The 16,490-nt window shown below is 42.7% G+C and overlaps 1 protein-coding gene across 1 annotated transcript; it reads left to right on the forward strand.

Moving 5' to 3' along the window:
- Positions 1–2,560: 2,560 nt before the first annotated feature.
- Positions 2,561–4,735, forward strand: LOC148192959 (uncharacterized). The gene has a single exon (XM_088099322.1). It carries the CDS (start codon positions 2,561–2,563, stop codon positions 4,733–4,735), a length of 2,175 nt encoding a protein of 724 aa, XP_087955448.1.
- The last annotated feature ends 11,755 nt before the right edge of the window (positions 4,736–16,490 follow it).

The following is a 16,490-nucleotide window of genomic DNA, read 5'->3' on the forward strand; positions in this document are numbered from 1 at the left end:
TGAGGTTGCATGTACTTGACTTTCAATCTGAAGCGTTGAACCTTTATTAGAGCACAAAGGGAGAAATGTGCATTCCTGTAACCCTCACTCTGTTTGTTCTTTTTTTGAAAATAATGACTTTGCATTCTCATACCATGCATACATTTTTGTTAACCATGTTGTTTTACTTCACTATATTTTCATGCATCATGTTCATTCGTCATTTGGTAACATGCTGGTTTTAGGGGGAAATCACAGGCATTCGCTTGATCTCGTACAAGATGGAAGTTGATGCAAGATCTGGTGCTACACAACAGACCGACTCTGCCGTGTTAAGAAAAAAATCTCGCCTGAGGACTCATAGTGGGAACTTGACAGGGTTGATAGACTTAGGCAAAAGGTTAAGGACCATAAAGAGAGAAAACTTCAAGAAGAAGTATGGGAATCTGTTGGATTTAATGGAGGTAGAAGTACAGTTGCCTGCTATCACAGCCCTGGCACAGTATTACGACTCTCCGCTAAGATGCTTCACCTTTCAAGATTTTCAGCTGGCGCCAACTATAGAGGAGTTTGAGCACATCCTGGGATTGCCGCTAGAGGGTACCACTCCGTATCAACACTTGGAGCATCACGCCTCCATCCCTACCATCGCCGCCATAATGAAGGTACATCCCGAGGAACTTGAAGACAGGTTGGTGACTAGGAATCAAGTGCGCGGACTGACGCAAGGATATTTGGAACAGCACTTGCACCATCTAGCTGATGGGGAAGAGTGGGAGACTTTTATGGACGTGTTAGCCCTTACCGTGTATGGCGTCATGTTGTTTCCCAAAGTAGAGGACTTTGTGGATTATGCCGCGATAGATGTCTTCGTGGCAAGAAAGACGAGATCAGAAAACCCTGTGACAGCAGTCGTCGCAGATGTTTATGGGACCTTGAGTTTTTGCCATGAAAGAAAGGGGAAGAAAATTCTTTGTTGTTTGCCGGCACTGTATGAGTGGATGACTGCGCGCGTATGTAAGGGGGCGGTTAGTGTCAGGTGTCTATCGGGAGATCCTTCACACCAAGGGCCCAAGGACAAAGGAGGAAACGAGTGGGCCCAATTCTTTGCTGGCTTGAATGGTGGAAAAGTAAAATGGCGTCTTCCTTGGCTTGGGATTAAGCCCTCCATCCATCATTGTGGCAACTTTCCCAATGTACCCCTCATAGGTACCCGATATTGCATCAATTATAACCCTGTCTTGGTTCAAAGGCAATTCGGAAATCCCATGAAAGGGGCACCTTCACCGGACTACCTTACGACATTGTTCGTCTATTATGAGGATGGGCACCTCACCGAAACGTTGAGGAAAGTTAGAAGTGCTTGGGAAAACATTATGCGAGCTGAAAAGGATTTAAGGTTGGGAGTGGTGGACGACAAAGTTAGTTATCATACCTGGATCCTGGAAAGGGTAAAGGAAGTCAAACTGCCTTTCAAGCCAATCAGCGATCAGCCAGTTGATGAAGGGTCCTGCCAAGACCTAGAGAGCGAAGAGGTGAAGGGGTTGAAAATAGAGATGGAAAAACTGAGGGAGAAGAATGCTAGGTTGAGAAAGGAATTACAAGCTGCGCGCAACGATTTCGTTGATATGAGGAATGATAAAGAAGAAAAAGCACAGGCCTATGAAGAAATTGTCAGAAGTCAGAAAGCCGAAAGAGATTATACATTCCGACTGAAACAAGATCTTGCAGCTGCAAGCAAGGAGCTCGCCATGAGAGTGAAGGAGAAGAATGCGGCGTTAGAAGAGGGAAAACAGTGGAAGCACCTCTACGAAGAAGCCAAAAGAGATAAGCGAGAGGCCCTGAAAAGACTAAGAGAAGCGCAGGTTCAGGTAGAAAAAGCGGGGCACGAGATGAAAGAAATGGCCGTGTCTTTTGAGTCAGATATGAGCCAGGAGCGTTGGAAGCTAGCAGAAGCAGAAGAAGAGCATCGAACCATGATAAAACAAATGGAGGAGTACATTGAGGAGCAGGAGGAAAGGTGGAGGTCGACGGAGTTCGAAGAAAGGCATCAGGCTTTGGTAAAGCGAATGGAGGATCACATCGCCGAGCAAGAAGTGGTTGCGAGACATTGGAAGGAAAGTTTCTCCCAATTGGCGGCCTTGGCAAACGAAGCAATTGAAGACATCCCCAAGATGGTGTTGGACGCCGAAGCGAGTATTCATTTTTATAGCCCGCCGGAAGAGATAAAACTTTTTGTTAATCATTGTAAATGGTTGGTAGGCGAGATGAAATCCTTTATCGCTCGAGCTCGAGCGTGATGTATTTTGAGATCCTTGTGTCTCGTTTTCTTTATGCGATGTATTGAACTGAGTATTTTAATGAAAGATATGGAAGGTTTGTCTGGTATCAACTTGTATTGATTTCCATCAGTGATGTCATCGTGGTCTTGTGATTTCCACCTGTTACCAACATGCATCATGTTTTCTTTATGTCTTCTCATCTAATTAAAGTAATCAAATAAACTAAAACAGTACAAGTGAGGAAAACAACGGCCAATTTTCCGCGACATCCCTACAGGACTCGAGCCAATTCAAGGATAATGGAAAGCTGGGAGGAGTCGCAAGAATCCATCAAAGCCGAAGTTAGCCAGTTGAAAGACCAGGTTGGCCAGATCTTGGCTGCCCTTGAATCCTTGAAGACTACTGCAGAGTCTTCGTCCGCACAGATCGGAGGAAATGCCCATTTTTATCCCCCGTTGTTGAACACCGCCAGCCAATCGATACCTTTCCCGCCATATGGGTTACCCCCAGGTTACACTCCTCCCGTAGGAGAATACTTAGAAACAGAGCATGCATCTTTCTCCTTTCCCACAACTGTCAATGTACCGCCAATCGGCACTCAGGGACCCGTCTCCGTGTCAGCTCCCATGGTGAGTGCACAAGGGAACGAAACAAACACAGTTGAAGGGACACGAGTAACTGCAATGCCGTACGTGGTCGCTAATCATGAATCTTCAGCTAGGGCCGCATCGCAAACCGCAGTGCATGGGAGAATCAGTGACCTTGAAGGAGCTAAAGGCAGGCTGGAGATTCTTGAGGAAAGATTGAGGGCCATTGAAGGGGTGGAAAGCTACGGCTTTGGAGATGTTGCAAGACTAAGCTTGGCCCCTGGTGTGAAAATACCGCATAAGTTCAAGGCGCCGGAGTTTGAGAAGTACAAGGGTAGTACATGCCCTAAAAGCCATCTGACCATGTATTGTAGAAAGATGGCTGCGTACGCCTATGATGACCCGCTACTCATCCACGTTTTCCAAGACAGTTTGGCTGGGGTGGCGTTAAACTGGTATACCCATTTAGAGCCCTCTAGAATTCGTTGTTGGGCGGATCTAGCTGACGCTTTTGTGAAACAATACGTATACAACACGCATGTTGCACCGGACCGTCTGCAGTTGCAAAATATGGGGAAGAGAGACAATGAAACTTTCAAGGAATATGCCCAACGGTGGAGAGAATTGGCCGCGCAAGTTGAGCCACCTTTGTTTGACAGAGAGATGGTGGCAATGTTTGTAAATACTCTTCAGCCGCCGTTTTATGAACATATGGTGGGGAACGTGTCCGTCAATTTCGCGGATGTCATCATAATTGGCGAAAGGATAGAAATTGGGCTGAAAAACGGGAAAATTGTGTATGGCCCGCCCGCAGCTACAAACTACAAAAAACCCGGTTTCAATCCGGGAAAGAAGAAGGAAGGGGAGGTGCATGCAGCCTCGATAATGCCTGCGTGGAGAGGTCAGGCTCCCACTCATGGTTATCGACCATACTTAGGCCAACCCCCCTATGCAGCTAACGCCTCGTTCGATCATCAAACTAGGCCACAACAACAACAAGGGTATTATCAACCACCGCGAGTCCCAACTGAAGCGTGGAGGGCCGGGGCAAACGCGGGTCCAAATATCAATGCGGGTCAAAACACCAACCCGAGAAAGAATCAATTTGTTAATTTCACCCCCATCCCTATGACTTACACGGAGTTGTTGCCTCAACTTGTAAAAAAGGGTTTGGTTGCCATTTGCCCGATGAAGCCTGTACAACCTCCATACCCAAGGGGTTATGATGCAGATGCCAAGTGTAGTTACCATGGAGGAGGCATTGGTCACTCAACCGAGCGGTGTGTGGCTTTCAAGTATAAGATACAGGCTCTAATCGACTCTGGTTGGCTAAAGTTTCAAGAAGATAAGCCTAGCATCGAGGATAACCCATTGTCCGGGCATGGGAGTACCTCGACGAACGCCATCGAGGCCGGAAAACAGGAGTTGATAAGGGATGTGAGTGAAATCCGGAGTTCTAGGAGGTTTATTTTCGAGGCGTTGTTAAAAGTGGGCCTAGTGAAAGGTGATTATGATATGGGTACATCATGTGCACTTCATCCAGATGCTGAGCACTCTATTGAAGAGTGTATTGAATTAGAAGATATTCTGCAAGACCTGCTTGACAGAAGTTTGATGCAAGTATGCCGCGAGGATAAAGAGGAAGAAGTGTTTGCACAAACTGGTGGGGAATCTGATGTAACTCTACCGGAACCGCTGGTGATACGTTTCAGTAGAACCACTCCTGCACCGATGACTGAAGAAAAACCGTCTGTGGTTATCTGTGTCCCATCCCCCTTTCCTTACAAAAATGAGAAAGCTGTCCCTTGGAGATATGGGGCATTTGCGTTAGGAGAAGGAAAGGGTGCTGACCCGGCCATTGAAAACATATCGGCATCGGGGGAATGACGAGAAGTGGTCGAATCTTTACACCACCAGAGCTGACAAGAGAGGGAGCCAACAATAAGGAAGCAACAATGACCGCAAAAGCTAAGGAGTTCTTGAAAGGGAAGGGTGTACAAGAAAAAGAGACCCCTGACGAAGGAGAGAAGAGAGAGATATCCGAAGAAGAGGCTTGCGAGTTTTTAAAGTTCATACAACAGAGCGAGTACAAGGTGGTGGAACAGCTAAACCGCATGCCTGCCCGGATCTCCTTGCTAGAACTGCTCATGCATTCTGCATCTCACAGGAAGTTGTTAATGAAGATACTTAGTGAGGCCCATGTGGAGCAAGGTATTTCTCTGAACAAGTTTGAGGGCATTGTTGGCAATATCGTTGCTAATAATTACCTCACCTTTACCGATGAGGAGATACCTATTGAAGGCAGGGGGCATAACAAGGCTCTTCATGTCTCTGTGAAATGCCTGGATCACGTCATAGCGCGTGTCTTGGTGGACAATGGCTCCTCTTTGAACGTCATGCCAAAGTCAACATTGGAGAAGCTACCCTGTGACGGAATGCATATGAGGCCAAGCTCAATGATTGTGAGGGCGTTTGACGGTAGCAAGAGGGAAGTCATGGGCGAAATAGAGTTGCCGGTCCAGATTGGCCCATGTGTGTTTCAAATAACCTTCCAGGTCATGGATATCCTCCCAGCCTATAGTTGTTTATTGGGTCGCCCGTGGATCCATTCTGCAGGAGTTGTACCTTCCACACTGCACCAGAAACTGAAATATGTCATGGGAGATAAGCTAGTGATAGTTTCTGGAGAGGAGGATCTCCTTGTGAGTGGGCCATCCTCTGCCCGTTATATAGAAGCAGCCGAGGAAGCTCTCGAGACAGCTTTCCAATCATTGGAGATCGTGGGAAACACCTATGTGGAACCATTTCCAGTAAACCCATATCTGTCATGTGCCTCTATCATGGCGGCCAAGGTCATGCTGAAAGAAGGCTATAAGTACGGGAGCGGTTTAGGCAAGCACGGACAGGGGCGGACATCCCATTGGAGGTGGTCGAGAACAAAAGCAGGTATGGCCTAGGGTACAAGCCCAGCAAGGGGGATAAGAAGAGGCTGATCGAGGAAAGGAGGGAGCGTAGTCTGGCTCGGATAGAACGACGGGAACCAAGGACGAGGAAGATTCACATTTGTGATATCAAGGAGAGTTTTCGCAGCGCTGGATGGGTGAACACTAGCCTTATAGCGGTCTTGGAAGAGGAAGATGGATCTGAAAGCTCGAACTTCGTGTGGGCTTGCTCACCAGATGCGCGGCTCAGCAATTGGAAGACTGTGGATTTAAAGCTGTTCAGCCGAGATTCGTGACTTAGGGCTCGTGTGTTCCTGTGATGTTTAATTCGAACGAAATGTAATATATTAATTGATCCTATCGCTTTACCCGGGGCTTTAGGATTCCTGACTTACGGGTTGACGCTTTTATTTTGCTTTCAGTGTGATATTTGAATCGTGTTTATCCTCATTTAGCCTCCTCCATCGTTTTTTTGTTTATTTATTCTTTTTTCAAAAACTTAAATAATGCAGATATGACAATGAATATTTTGAAAATAACAATGTCGATATCCCTAATCTGGAGCACCCTGTCGATGATACGGAAGATGATTATGAAGATGGTTCGGAACCCTCTCCAGAACTAATGAGGTTAGTGGAACAAGAGTCTAAAGAAAAAAACCCTATCAGGAAGATGTCGAAATACTCAACTTGGGTGAGAAAGACGAGATAAAAGAAGTCAAGATCGGCACAACCATGAAAGAGGAAATAAGAGAAAGGTTGCGTGTCCTATTGAAGGAATTTAAGGACGTGTTTGCTTGGTCGTACAATGATATGCCCGGTTTGGATACCGATATCGTGCAGCATAAACTCCCTCTTAAGCCGGAATGCCTCCCGGTCAAACAGAAACTAAGGAGAATGAAGCCTGAGATGTCTTTGAAAATCAAGGAAGAGGTGCAGAAACAATTTGATGCAGGATTTTTGGCTGTGGCGAAATACCCGCAATGGGTGGCGAATATCGTACCAGTACCCAAGAAAGATGGTAAAGTTCGAATGTGCGTTGACTACCGTGATTTGAATCGTGCAAGTCCAAAAGACAATTTCCCACTACCGCACATCGACACTCTAGTCGATAACACAGCCAAGTTTTCGCTATTTTCATTCATGGATGGTTTCTCAGGATATAATCAGATCAAAATGGCGCCAGAAGATATGGAAAAGACAACCTTTATCACGCTGTGGGGAACTTTTTGTTATAAGGTGATGTCCTTTGGGCTCAAGAATGCCGGGGCAACATATCAAAGGGCGATGGTGGCACTTTTCATGACATGATGCACAAGGAAATCGAAGTTTACGTGGATGACATGATTGCAAAGTCTGAATCGGAAGAAGAGCACGTTCTCAACTTGAAAAAATTATTTGAGAGATTGAGAAAGTATAAACTCAGGTTAAACCCCGCCAAATGCACGTTTGGAGTGAAATCTGGGAAATTGTTGGGTTTTGTGGTTAGCCAAAAGGGGATAGAAGTGGATCCTGATAAGGCGCGAGCGATAATAGAAATGCCTGCGCCTAGAACAGAAAAGGAGGTTCGAGGTTTTTGGGTAGACTGAACTACATTGCTAGATTCATCTCCCAATTAACCGCTACGTGTGAACCAATGTTCAAGTTGTTACGAAAGGATCAAGCTGTGGTTTGGAACGAGGACTGTCAAGCCGCTTTTGAAAAAATCAAACGATACCTGCAAGACCCTCCCGTATTACGTCCACCTGAGCCAGGAAGACCACTTATTTTGTATTTGACTGTGTTGGATAAGTCGATGGGTTGTGTGTTGGGTCAACACGATGAAGCTGGGAAGAAAGAGCACGCCATATACTACTTGAGCAAGAAATTCACAGACTGCGAACAAAGGTATTCGTCGTTAGAACGAACTTGTTGTGCATTGGCGTGGGCTGCTCATCGCTTAAGGCAATACATGTTGAGTCACTCAACCTGGTTGATATCCAAGGTGGACCCTATCAAGTTCATTTTTGAAAAGCCTGCTCTTACTGGAAGGATAGCTCGGTGGCAAATGCTATTGTCAGAATATGACATCGTGTATGTTACTCAGAAATCCGTCAAGGGGAGTGCGTTAGCAGAATACCTGGCTCATCAACCCATCAGCGATTATCAGCCAATGCAGCCCGAATTTCCCGATGAAGATATCATGGCTCTATTCGAAGAAGGTAGAAAAAACCGAGACGAAGAAACGTGGACATTATTATTCGATGGAGCCTCGAATGTGATGGGGCATGGCATAGGGGCAGTTCTCATCTCTCCAGAGCATCAGTACCTACCTATGACGGCAAGATTATGCTTTAATTGCACAAATAACATTGCAGAATATGAGGCCTGCGCTATGGGTATTCGGGCGGCAATAGAGTCCAAAGTGAAAATTCTGGATGTATATGGAGATTCAGCCTTAGTCATCCACCAGTTAAAGGGAGAGTGGGAAACTAGGGATTCGAAATTAATTCCTTACCAAGCTTACATCAGGGGATTAATGGAGTATTTCGACGCCATCACATTTAACCACATACCGCGGGAAGATAATCAATTAGCAGACGCTTTGGCTACTTTGTCTTCGATGTTTGAAGTTGACCAAGATGCAGAATTACCAATGATTGAAATGAAGTGCCATGCAGAGCCAGCATATTGCCATTTCATCGAGGAGGAGGTAGATGGTAAACCTTGGTATTTTGATATCAAGCACTATCTTAAGACCCGAGAATATCCTGAGAAGGCATCTGAAAACGATAAAAGGTCGTTAAGGAGGTTGGCTGGCAGCTTTATTTTAAATGGGGATATTTTATACAAGAGAAATCATGACATGGTTCTCCTCAGATGCATGGATGCAAAGGAAGCCGAGATGATACTGAAAGAAGTGCACGAAGGTACCTTTGGCACACATATGAATGGGCATTCAATGGCCAGGAAGATCTTGAGAGCTGGTTACTTCTGGTTGACCATGGAAAATGATTGTTGTACACACGTGAGGAAGTGCGAGAAATGTCAAATGTATGCAGACAATATCAATGTGCCGCCCACGACCTTGAACGTGTTGTCTGCACCGTGGCCATTTTCAATGTGGGGAATAGATGTTATCGGAGCTATAGAGCCAAAAGCGTCAAATGGACACCGTTTCATACTAGTCGCGATCGATTACTTCACCAAGTGGGTTGAGGCTGCTTCTTATGCCAACGTGACTAGAAAAGTGGTGACCAAATTCATAAAAAAGGAGTTGATCTGCAGATACGGGTTACCTAACCAGATTATCACTGATAATGCCACCAACCTAAACAACCAGATGATGGCGGAATTATGTGAGGAGTTCAAAATTCATCATCTCAATTCTTCCCCTTACCGTCCAAAGATGAATGGGGCAGTAGAGGCTGCTAATAAGAATATCAAGAAAATTGTGCAAAAGATGGTAGTCACCTATAAAGATTGGCACGAAATGCTTCCTTTTGCTTTGCATGGATATCGTACATCAGTACGAACGTCAACTGGGGCAACACCTTTCTCGCTCGTGTATGGCAGAAGCGGTACTTCCATTTGAGGTGGAAATCCCATCTCTACGAGTTTTAATGGAAACCCAATTGGAGGAAGCTGAGTGGGTTCAAACTCGGTTTGACCAGCTCAATCTCATTGAAGAAAAGAGACTAACAGCGGTGTGCCACGGACAATTGTACCAAAGAAGAATGAAAAAGGCTTTCGACAAAAAGGTGCGCCCAAGGGAGTTCCACGAAGGCGAACTGGTGATAAAGAAGATTTTGCCTATACAAAAGGATCACAGAGGCAAGTGGACCCCAAACTATGAAGGACCATTTGTAGTAAAAAAGGCATTCTCTGGAGGGGCACTAATCCTCACAAGGATGGATGGAGAGGAGTTACCTTTACCGGTTAATTCTGATGCGGTAAAAAAGTTTTACGCATGATGATTCCGCGATAGGGGATGCCACTAAGGGATATTAACACTGTTTTTGAATTATGTTGTATTCTGTGTTACTTCATTCAATAAATACCATACGGTTTTATCCATTATTCAACTTTTCCGATTTTTCTTTCGACACGATTCATGTCGCACTGGGTTTTAAAGTAAAGTAAGGAAAAAAGAAAGTGATAATAATTAAAGCATCACAGGCATATCCATCGAGCACAAACTCGTTCCTGAGGGATGTCGTAAAAAAAAAAATAAAAAAATAATAAATAAATAAAAAAAAGACACATGTTGAATTCGTTGTCAATAAAGTCTGCCGAGGGCATAGTACTTTCGAAAAGCAAAAGCAAACAAAGTTTTGAAAAATGCTAGTGTTGAGTCTTTTCCTGATTCATAGTAACTAGTGTTCTTTTCCTACTAAAGCATCTGCATTCATACTACTTGAACCCCTAGCTTTCTCGTTCCCCTTTAAAATAGAGGATTGTCATGAATATAATACTGGGGCAGTTTTCATCAGGATACGCGTACCCAATGATCCGTCGATCGGAGAGAAAAAATAAGAAAAAAAGAAAGAGAAAAAAAAGAAAAAGAAAATTAAGTTGATTTGTCAATCGCTGCAGAGTTTCACTTCAGGTTTAAGGTTGGGGGAAGTAGGGCGAGCAAGCTTCAGAATGACGTGTGGCCATTTTTCTTCACTCAAGTGATAAAAGAAATTTATCCAGTTGCACCCCCTTTGAGCCGTAAGTTATAACTGTTTTTCTTCATCACCCTCAACAAGAATCATTAGCATATCGACGTCAATCCAAAGGAACGTCAGGGGCATCCAAGTCAAAGAGAAGATTTGTGGAAAAGAGAAATGAAAAAAGAAAAGTTTTAAAAAGGGTCACAGTAGAGGCAACGAGACGAATGAAGAAAAAAAAGAAAGCCAAAGAAAAGAGAAGAAAAAAAAAAAACAAAAACAACAAAAAACAAAAAACAAAACAAAAATGATGAAAAATAAAAGGACGCCCGAAGTTCCAAACTCCTAGAGACAGTTGACTTGACGCATTGCAGATGATTCTTGTTAAGACAATTCGACCGTCAAACACTTATTTGGGCCTTCATTATCCGTTTCTTTCAAAACCCTTTGACCTTTAGCCACGGTACAAGCCAATTAAAGTCCACGCCGACTGAAGAATGTTTGTCCTGATTTTTCTCATGAACTTAACTCTGGAACGAAATGATGTGGTGAATGACACAATCACTAGAAGAAGAGAAAAGCAGCATAAAGGAAAAATGAAAAAATATAATGTGAAGTCTTCCCGTCAAGAAAGAATCGTCAAACTAGGGCATTCCTCCCTACCTAGACCTGTCCACCTCTCCAAATCACACTTATTGTGCACAGCAAAGTTGGGGCAGACTTGTAAGCCTTGATTGTTGAAATATTAACGACATCCACAAAACCATCATCCACAAAACCATCATTCACAAACCGTCATTCAGCCATCCACTTTTCATAACCATTTCTCGCACTTTCTCGGGTTCAAGCTAGTTTGGATGGCAAAAAGCGATAAAGGGAATTTGAACCAATAGTTACACTATTTTCCTTTTCATCAAAGGGCTCACCATTTCTCGACATTATTTTCAATGAATGCATTTTGAATGTACATCGAGTTTGATGACAATATTGACAACGGGTTCCAAACATGGAATTTTCAAAAAAAATAATAAAATAAAATAATAACAAATAATGAAAAAACGGAAAGAAAGAAAAGAAGGAGGAGAGCAAGAGAAGAGAACGAAATAAAGGTCTCATGTGTTTATGCATTCATGCACCCTCGTGACATTACATCATACATTTCATAAGAAGCAAGGAAAAACGTTTGAAAAATCCTTAAGGGGAAAGAGAGATTGCGAAAAGTTTAACACAACCTTTGCTTCTAAGTCTCTTCAATGTTTGGCTCAATATCTACCAACGTTTCAAAAATTTGAATACAAGTTTTCCTTCTACGACGACGTTCTTCTGTAGGACAGTCGTCAAACTCATTCATTTCATCCATAGGGTTGTTACACCCTCCACGAGGTTGTTACACCTCATTCATTCATCCATAGGGTTGTTACACCCTCCACGAGGTTATTACACCTCATTCATTTCATCCATAGGGTTGTTACACCCTCCACGAGGTTATTACACCTCATTCACTCATCCATAGGGTTGTTACACCCTCCACGAGGTTGTTACACCTCATTCACTCATCCATAGGGTTGTTACACCCTCCACGAGGTTGTTACACCTCATTCATTCACTCATCCATAGGGTTGTTATACCCTCCACGAGGTTGTTACACCTCATTCATTCATCCATAGGGTTGTTACACCCTCCACGAGGTTGTTACACCTCATTCATTCATCCATAGGGTTGTTACACCCTCCACGAGGTTGTTATACCTCACTCATTCATCCATAGGGTTGTTACACTCTCCACGAGGTTGTTACACCTCATCCACTCATCCATAGGGTTGTTACACCCTCCACGAGGTTGTTACACCTCATTCACTTGTCCATAGGGTTGTTACACCCTCCACGAGGTTGTTACACCTCATTCATTCATCCATAGGGTTGTTACACCCTCCACGAGGTTGTTACACCTCATCCACTCATCCATAGGGTTGTTACACCCTCCACGAGGTTGTTACACCTCATTCGCTTGTTCATAGGGTTGTTACACCCTCCACGAGGTTGTTACACCTCACTTATTCACCCATAAATTTATGACACTCTCCATGAGGTTTGCACACCTCAATTCTCTTTGCCCTGTTCTTTTTTGTTTAAACTTCTCTGTTGTTCCTCGTTCATTTTGAAATCCGGACGAAATTAGTGTTTCTTTCTTTACTTATCTTTTACTCTAATAATATAAAAAACTTTGTTTGTCATATTATCCAGTAAATTCTAAGTAAAGAGGGGCAGCTGTTAATACCCAATTTCGTCCGGATAGTTAAAAAATATCTAGAGTCGAGAAGAGATAATAAAATAAAATAAATGTGCAAAGATAAATTTGATACGGAAAAATGATGATTTTGTTTCGTTTCTCTTTTCCCTTATCCTTTGTTTTTTTTACTTTTTTTTCGTTTTATTTATTTCCTCCCCTGTTTGTATTTTATTTTGTTTTTATTTTTATCTCATTTTATTTGGTTTTATTTTTATGTTGTTTATTTTATCTTATTTCTTGGATTTACCTTTATTTCATTTTATTCTATTTTTACTCCTTTTCGTTATTGTTCCTTTTAAGTTTACTTTTATTTTATTTTATTTTTTTTTATTATTATTTTATCGTTCCTTTTTATTTGTTTATTTTTATATATATATATATAATTTTTTTTTTTTTTTTTTTTAAGAAAACGATTACCTTTTTATATATATATAAAAGAGGGGTAAATAAAAAAAAATAAAAAAGGGGGTAAAATCTCAGGTCAACTCTGTTACTTTCCTGAAGCACCACAGTGAATGCTTAGAATGTGTCTATTGGGTGGCAGCGTGAAAAGTCATTTGTTTTTCTTGCTAAAAATTCATAAGCAGACAGTGTAAACATAGATGGAAGAAGAAAAAATTTTGAACGAACTTTGGCCACCTGCAAAATGGAAGCACGAAAACATGAAAAAAAAAGAAAAAAGGGAGAAAGGAAATCTGGCCTCAGAGGGGATCTCAGGGGTACAGCAGAAAGTAAGGGGTTTGGTTTTGAAAAGGGGGAGACAATCACACTAAGGGGGGAGGCTCATCACCACGACTGAAAGGAGAAAAAACGGAAAGAAGAGAGAATCGAAACCAGAGGAAGAAAAAGGAGAAACGGGGGGACCAAAGGAAAGGGAGGAGAAGCAACGAGTGTTGTATGAACCGAGCAGTCCACTCCACTTCACTTTCCAGTGCCTGCCTGCAAGATCATTTTGGTTACTGAAGGAGGAGTTCGGCGGAGGAGAGCAAAGGAGATTGAATCCAGTAAAGAAAAGGAGACTAAAACAAAAAGGAAAGTTTTATCTTCTCTTAGAGGCTGCGAAGGTAATTCTTCAGACATTCAACCTCTTTTGGTCATGTTCGTTTATATGCTCTATGTATGTCTGCTTTATGCCTGCTGAAAGACGAATAAAATTGCGTTCAATCAATGCATATTGTTTTCCTCTCTTAATCAAAACCCCTGTTCATTCGGACTGCACCCAAAATGCAGTTTCGGTGCCTGTAAATTTCATCTATTTTGTTAACAATAACAAATAGGCACATACCCCCAACATCAAAGCTTCAGTACCCATTAGCATCCAGAAAAACATGTAATAAAAAGCAAACAGAGACAGCATAGGTGTTTTCATATCAACTCTCATGAGAGAATAGAAAAGAGGAATAGTTTTTCTCTCCACTGGACCCTGCGCATGTCGGTCGCAGCTAGCTTCCACTTTAAGATCATCCTCCACCTGTATCAAACAGAATAAACAGACCAAATCACGGCTCCATCCTGCCAAGCACCAAAAATTTTGTCATCCTCAGCCTGTAACACAATCTATCAGATTTAGTCCACTCCCTCAAAGTTTCTATGTTACAACGTTCATCAGACTAATTCCAAAAAAGAAAAGAGGCCACCACTGTTTCAGACAAAATAGACACCCATCGTTCTTAATCTCAGAAGACAAGACATCCAAACTAATCAATAAATTTCAGAGAGAATGAAAGAAGGAGAGTGGTGGCGCCGGTGAGGAAAGGAGCTCCGGCGAGGGCGGCGGGTCGCATCGCCGGTGCGACCCTGGTTCGTGGTCCGAGAGGGGGTGACTGGGTGGCGGCGTCTATGGTAGAAGAGAAGGAGAGGAGAAGCTTGGCGTGGCAACCGGCAGGATCTGCGGCGGCCACCGGCGCACTGGCGGCGGCCGGTCTTGGCGGAGGTGGTGGCGCATGTGTAGAGGAAGCAAACCCCTCCTTGGGTCATCGTCTCAGAAGCGAAGAGAGGGAGGGCGAAGGCGACGTCCTGGATGGCCGGATCGACGCGCGGCGGAGACGAAACTCTCCCTGGGTTGCTGATGGCGGAGAGAGCGGACGGGCTCGAGAGAGAAGCAGCGACACGCGGTGGTCGGTATGGCGAGGCAGCAGTGTGTGTGCGGAGATGACGACCCTTCACCGGAGTTTCTTGGCTGGAAGAAGAGAGATTTGGTTGTGTTTGTGGGAGATGGAAGAATGAAAATGGAAGAATGAAGAGAAGGGAAATGAACCCCTAATGTGCTGAAGATATTTTGGGCCAAAAAAAAAATAAAACTAAAAGGAACTTTATCTGCACCCCGGTTTCATGTTTCACACCCCATTTTCGTTCGGGCTTAAGCCCACTCTGCAAACAAAATAAAATAAAAAAAAGAGAGAACTGGGCCTGACCAGCGAATACTCATGCACCTCCCGCTTTTCACCCGCGCACCCCCATACACCCCGGGCCAGTGCTGGGCCAAGCCCGAGAATAATTTTCCCCCGCAGTCTCCGTTTCTCACTCCCACACCTCCTGTCTGCTTGGGTTTTGGCCCAGTCCATCTACATGGAAAAAATAGTTTAGACACCCCAGTTTCTTATTTAGGCACCCCCTACTATTTGTTTTATTTTTATTACTTATTTATTTATTTGCTTTTCTTTATTTATTTATTTATTTTTTTTTTCTTTTTCCTTATTTATCTTATTCTATTTGTTTTTTTTATTTTATTATTGTTGTTATTGTTTTTTTTGTTTTTTTATTTTATTTTATTTTTTATTCTAAATATCTATTTATTTTAAAATGCATATTTAATAATACATAAAAAATAAAATATCTATATATATATATACAAAATTTACAAACATATTTTAAAAGGTTTAAGCACACGTGTGACCGCTCGCGTCGTCCTTGTGCTAATAACCTTTTCTTCTTCCTTATAAAATTACAAAAAATACGTTTTAAAGGTTAAGCACACGTGTGATCGCACGCATCGTCCTTGTGTTAGAACCTTTTCTTCTTCTCTTCTAAAAAATTACAAAAATACGTCTAAAGGTTAAGGCACACGTGTGACCGCTCGCGTCGTCCTTGTGCTAAAAACCTTTTCCTCTTCCTTATAAAATTACAAAAAAAATACGTTTTAAAGGTTAAGCACACGTGTGATCGCACGCATCGTCCTTGTGTTAGAACCTTTTCTTCTTCTCTTCTAAAAAAAAAATTACAAAAAATACGTCTAAAGATTAAGGCACACGTGTGACCACTCGCGTCGTCCTTGTGCTAAAAACCTTTTCTTCTTTCTTATAAAAATTGCAAAATACGTTTAAAGGTTTAAGCACACGTGTGACCGCTCGCGTCGTCCTTGTGCTAATAACCTTTTCTTCTTCCTTATAAAATTACAAAAAATACGTTTAAAGGTTTAAGCACACGTGTGACCGCTCGCGTCGTCCTTGTGCTAATAACCTTTTCTTCTTCCTTATAAAATTACAAAAAATACGTTTTAAAGGTTAAGCACACGTGTGACCGCTCGCGTCGTCCTTGTGCTAATAACCTTTTCTTCTTCCTTATAAAATTACAAAAAATACGTTTTAAAGGTTAAGCACACGTGTGACCGCTCGCGTCGTCCTTGTGCTAAAACCTTTTCTTCCTTCTTAGATAAAATTACAAAAAATATTTTAAAGGTTGAGCACACGTGTGATCGCACGCATCGTCCTTGTGCTAAATACCTTTTCCGTTTATTTTATAAAAATATCAAAAAAAATATATATAAAATTTTCAAAAA

Source organism: Vigna umbellata, chromosome 9 (genome assembly GCF_029865625.1).
Source record: "Vigna umbellata cultivar VRB3 chromosome 9, Vumbellata_1.0, whole genome shotgun sequence".
NCBI lineage: Eukaryota > Viridiplantae > Streptophyta > Magnoliopsida > Fabales > Fabaceae > Vigna > Vigna umbellata.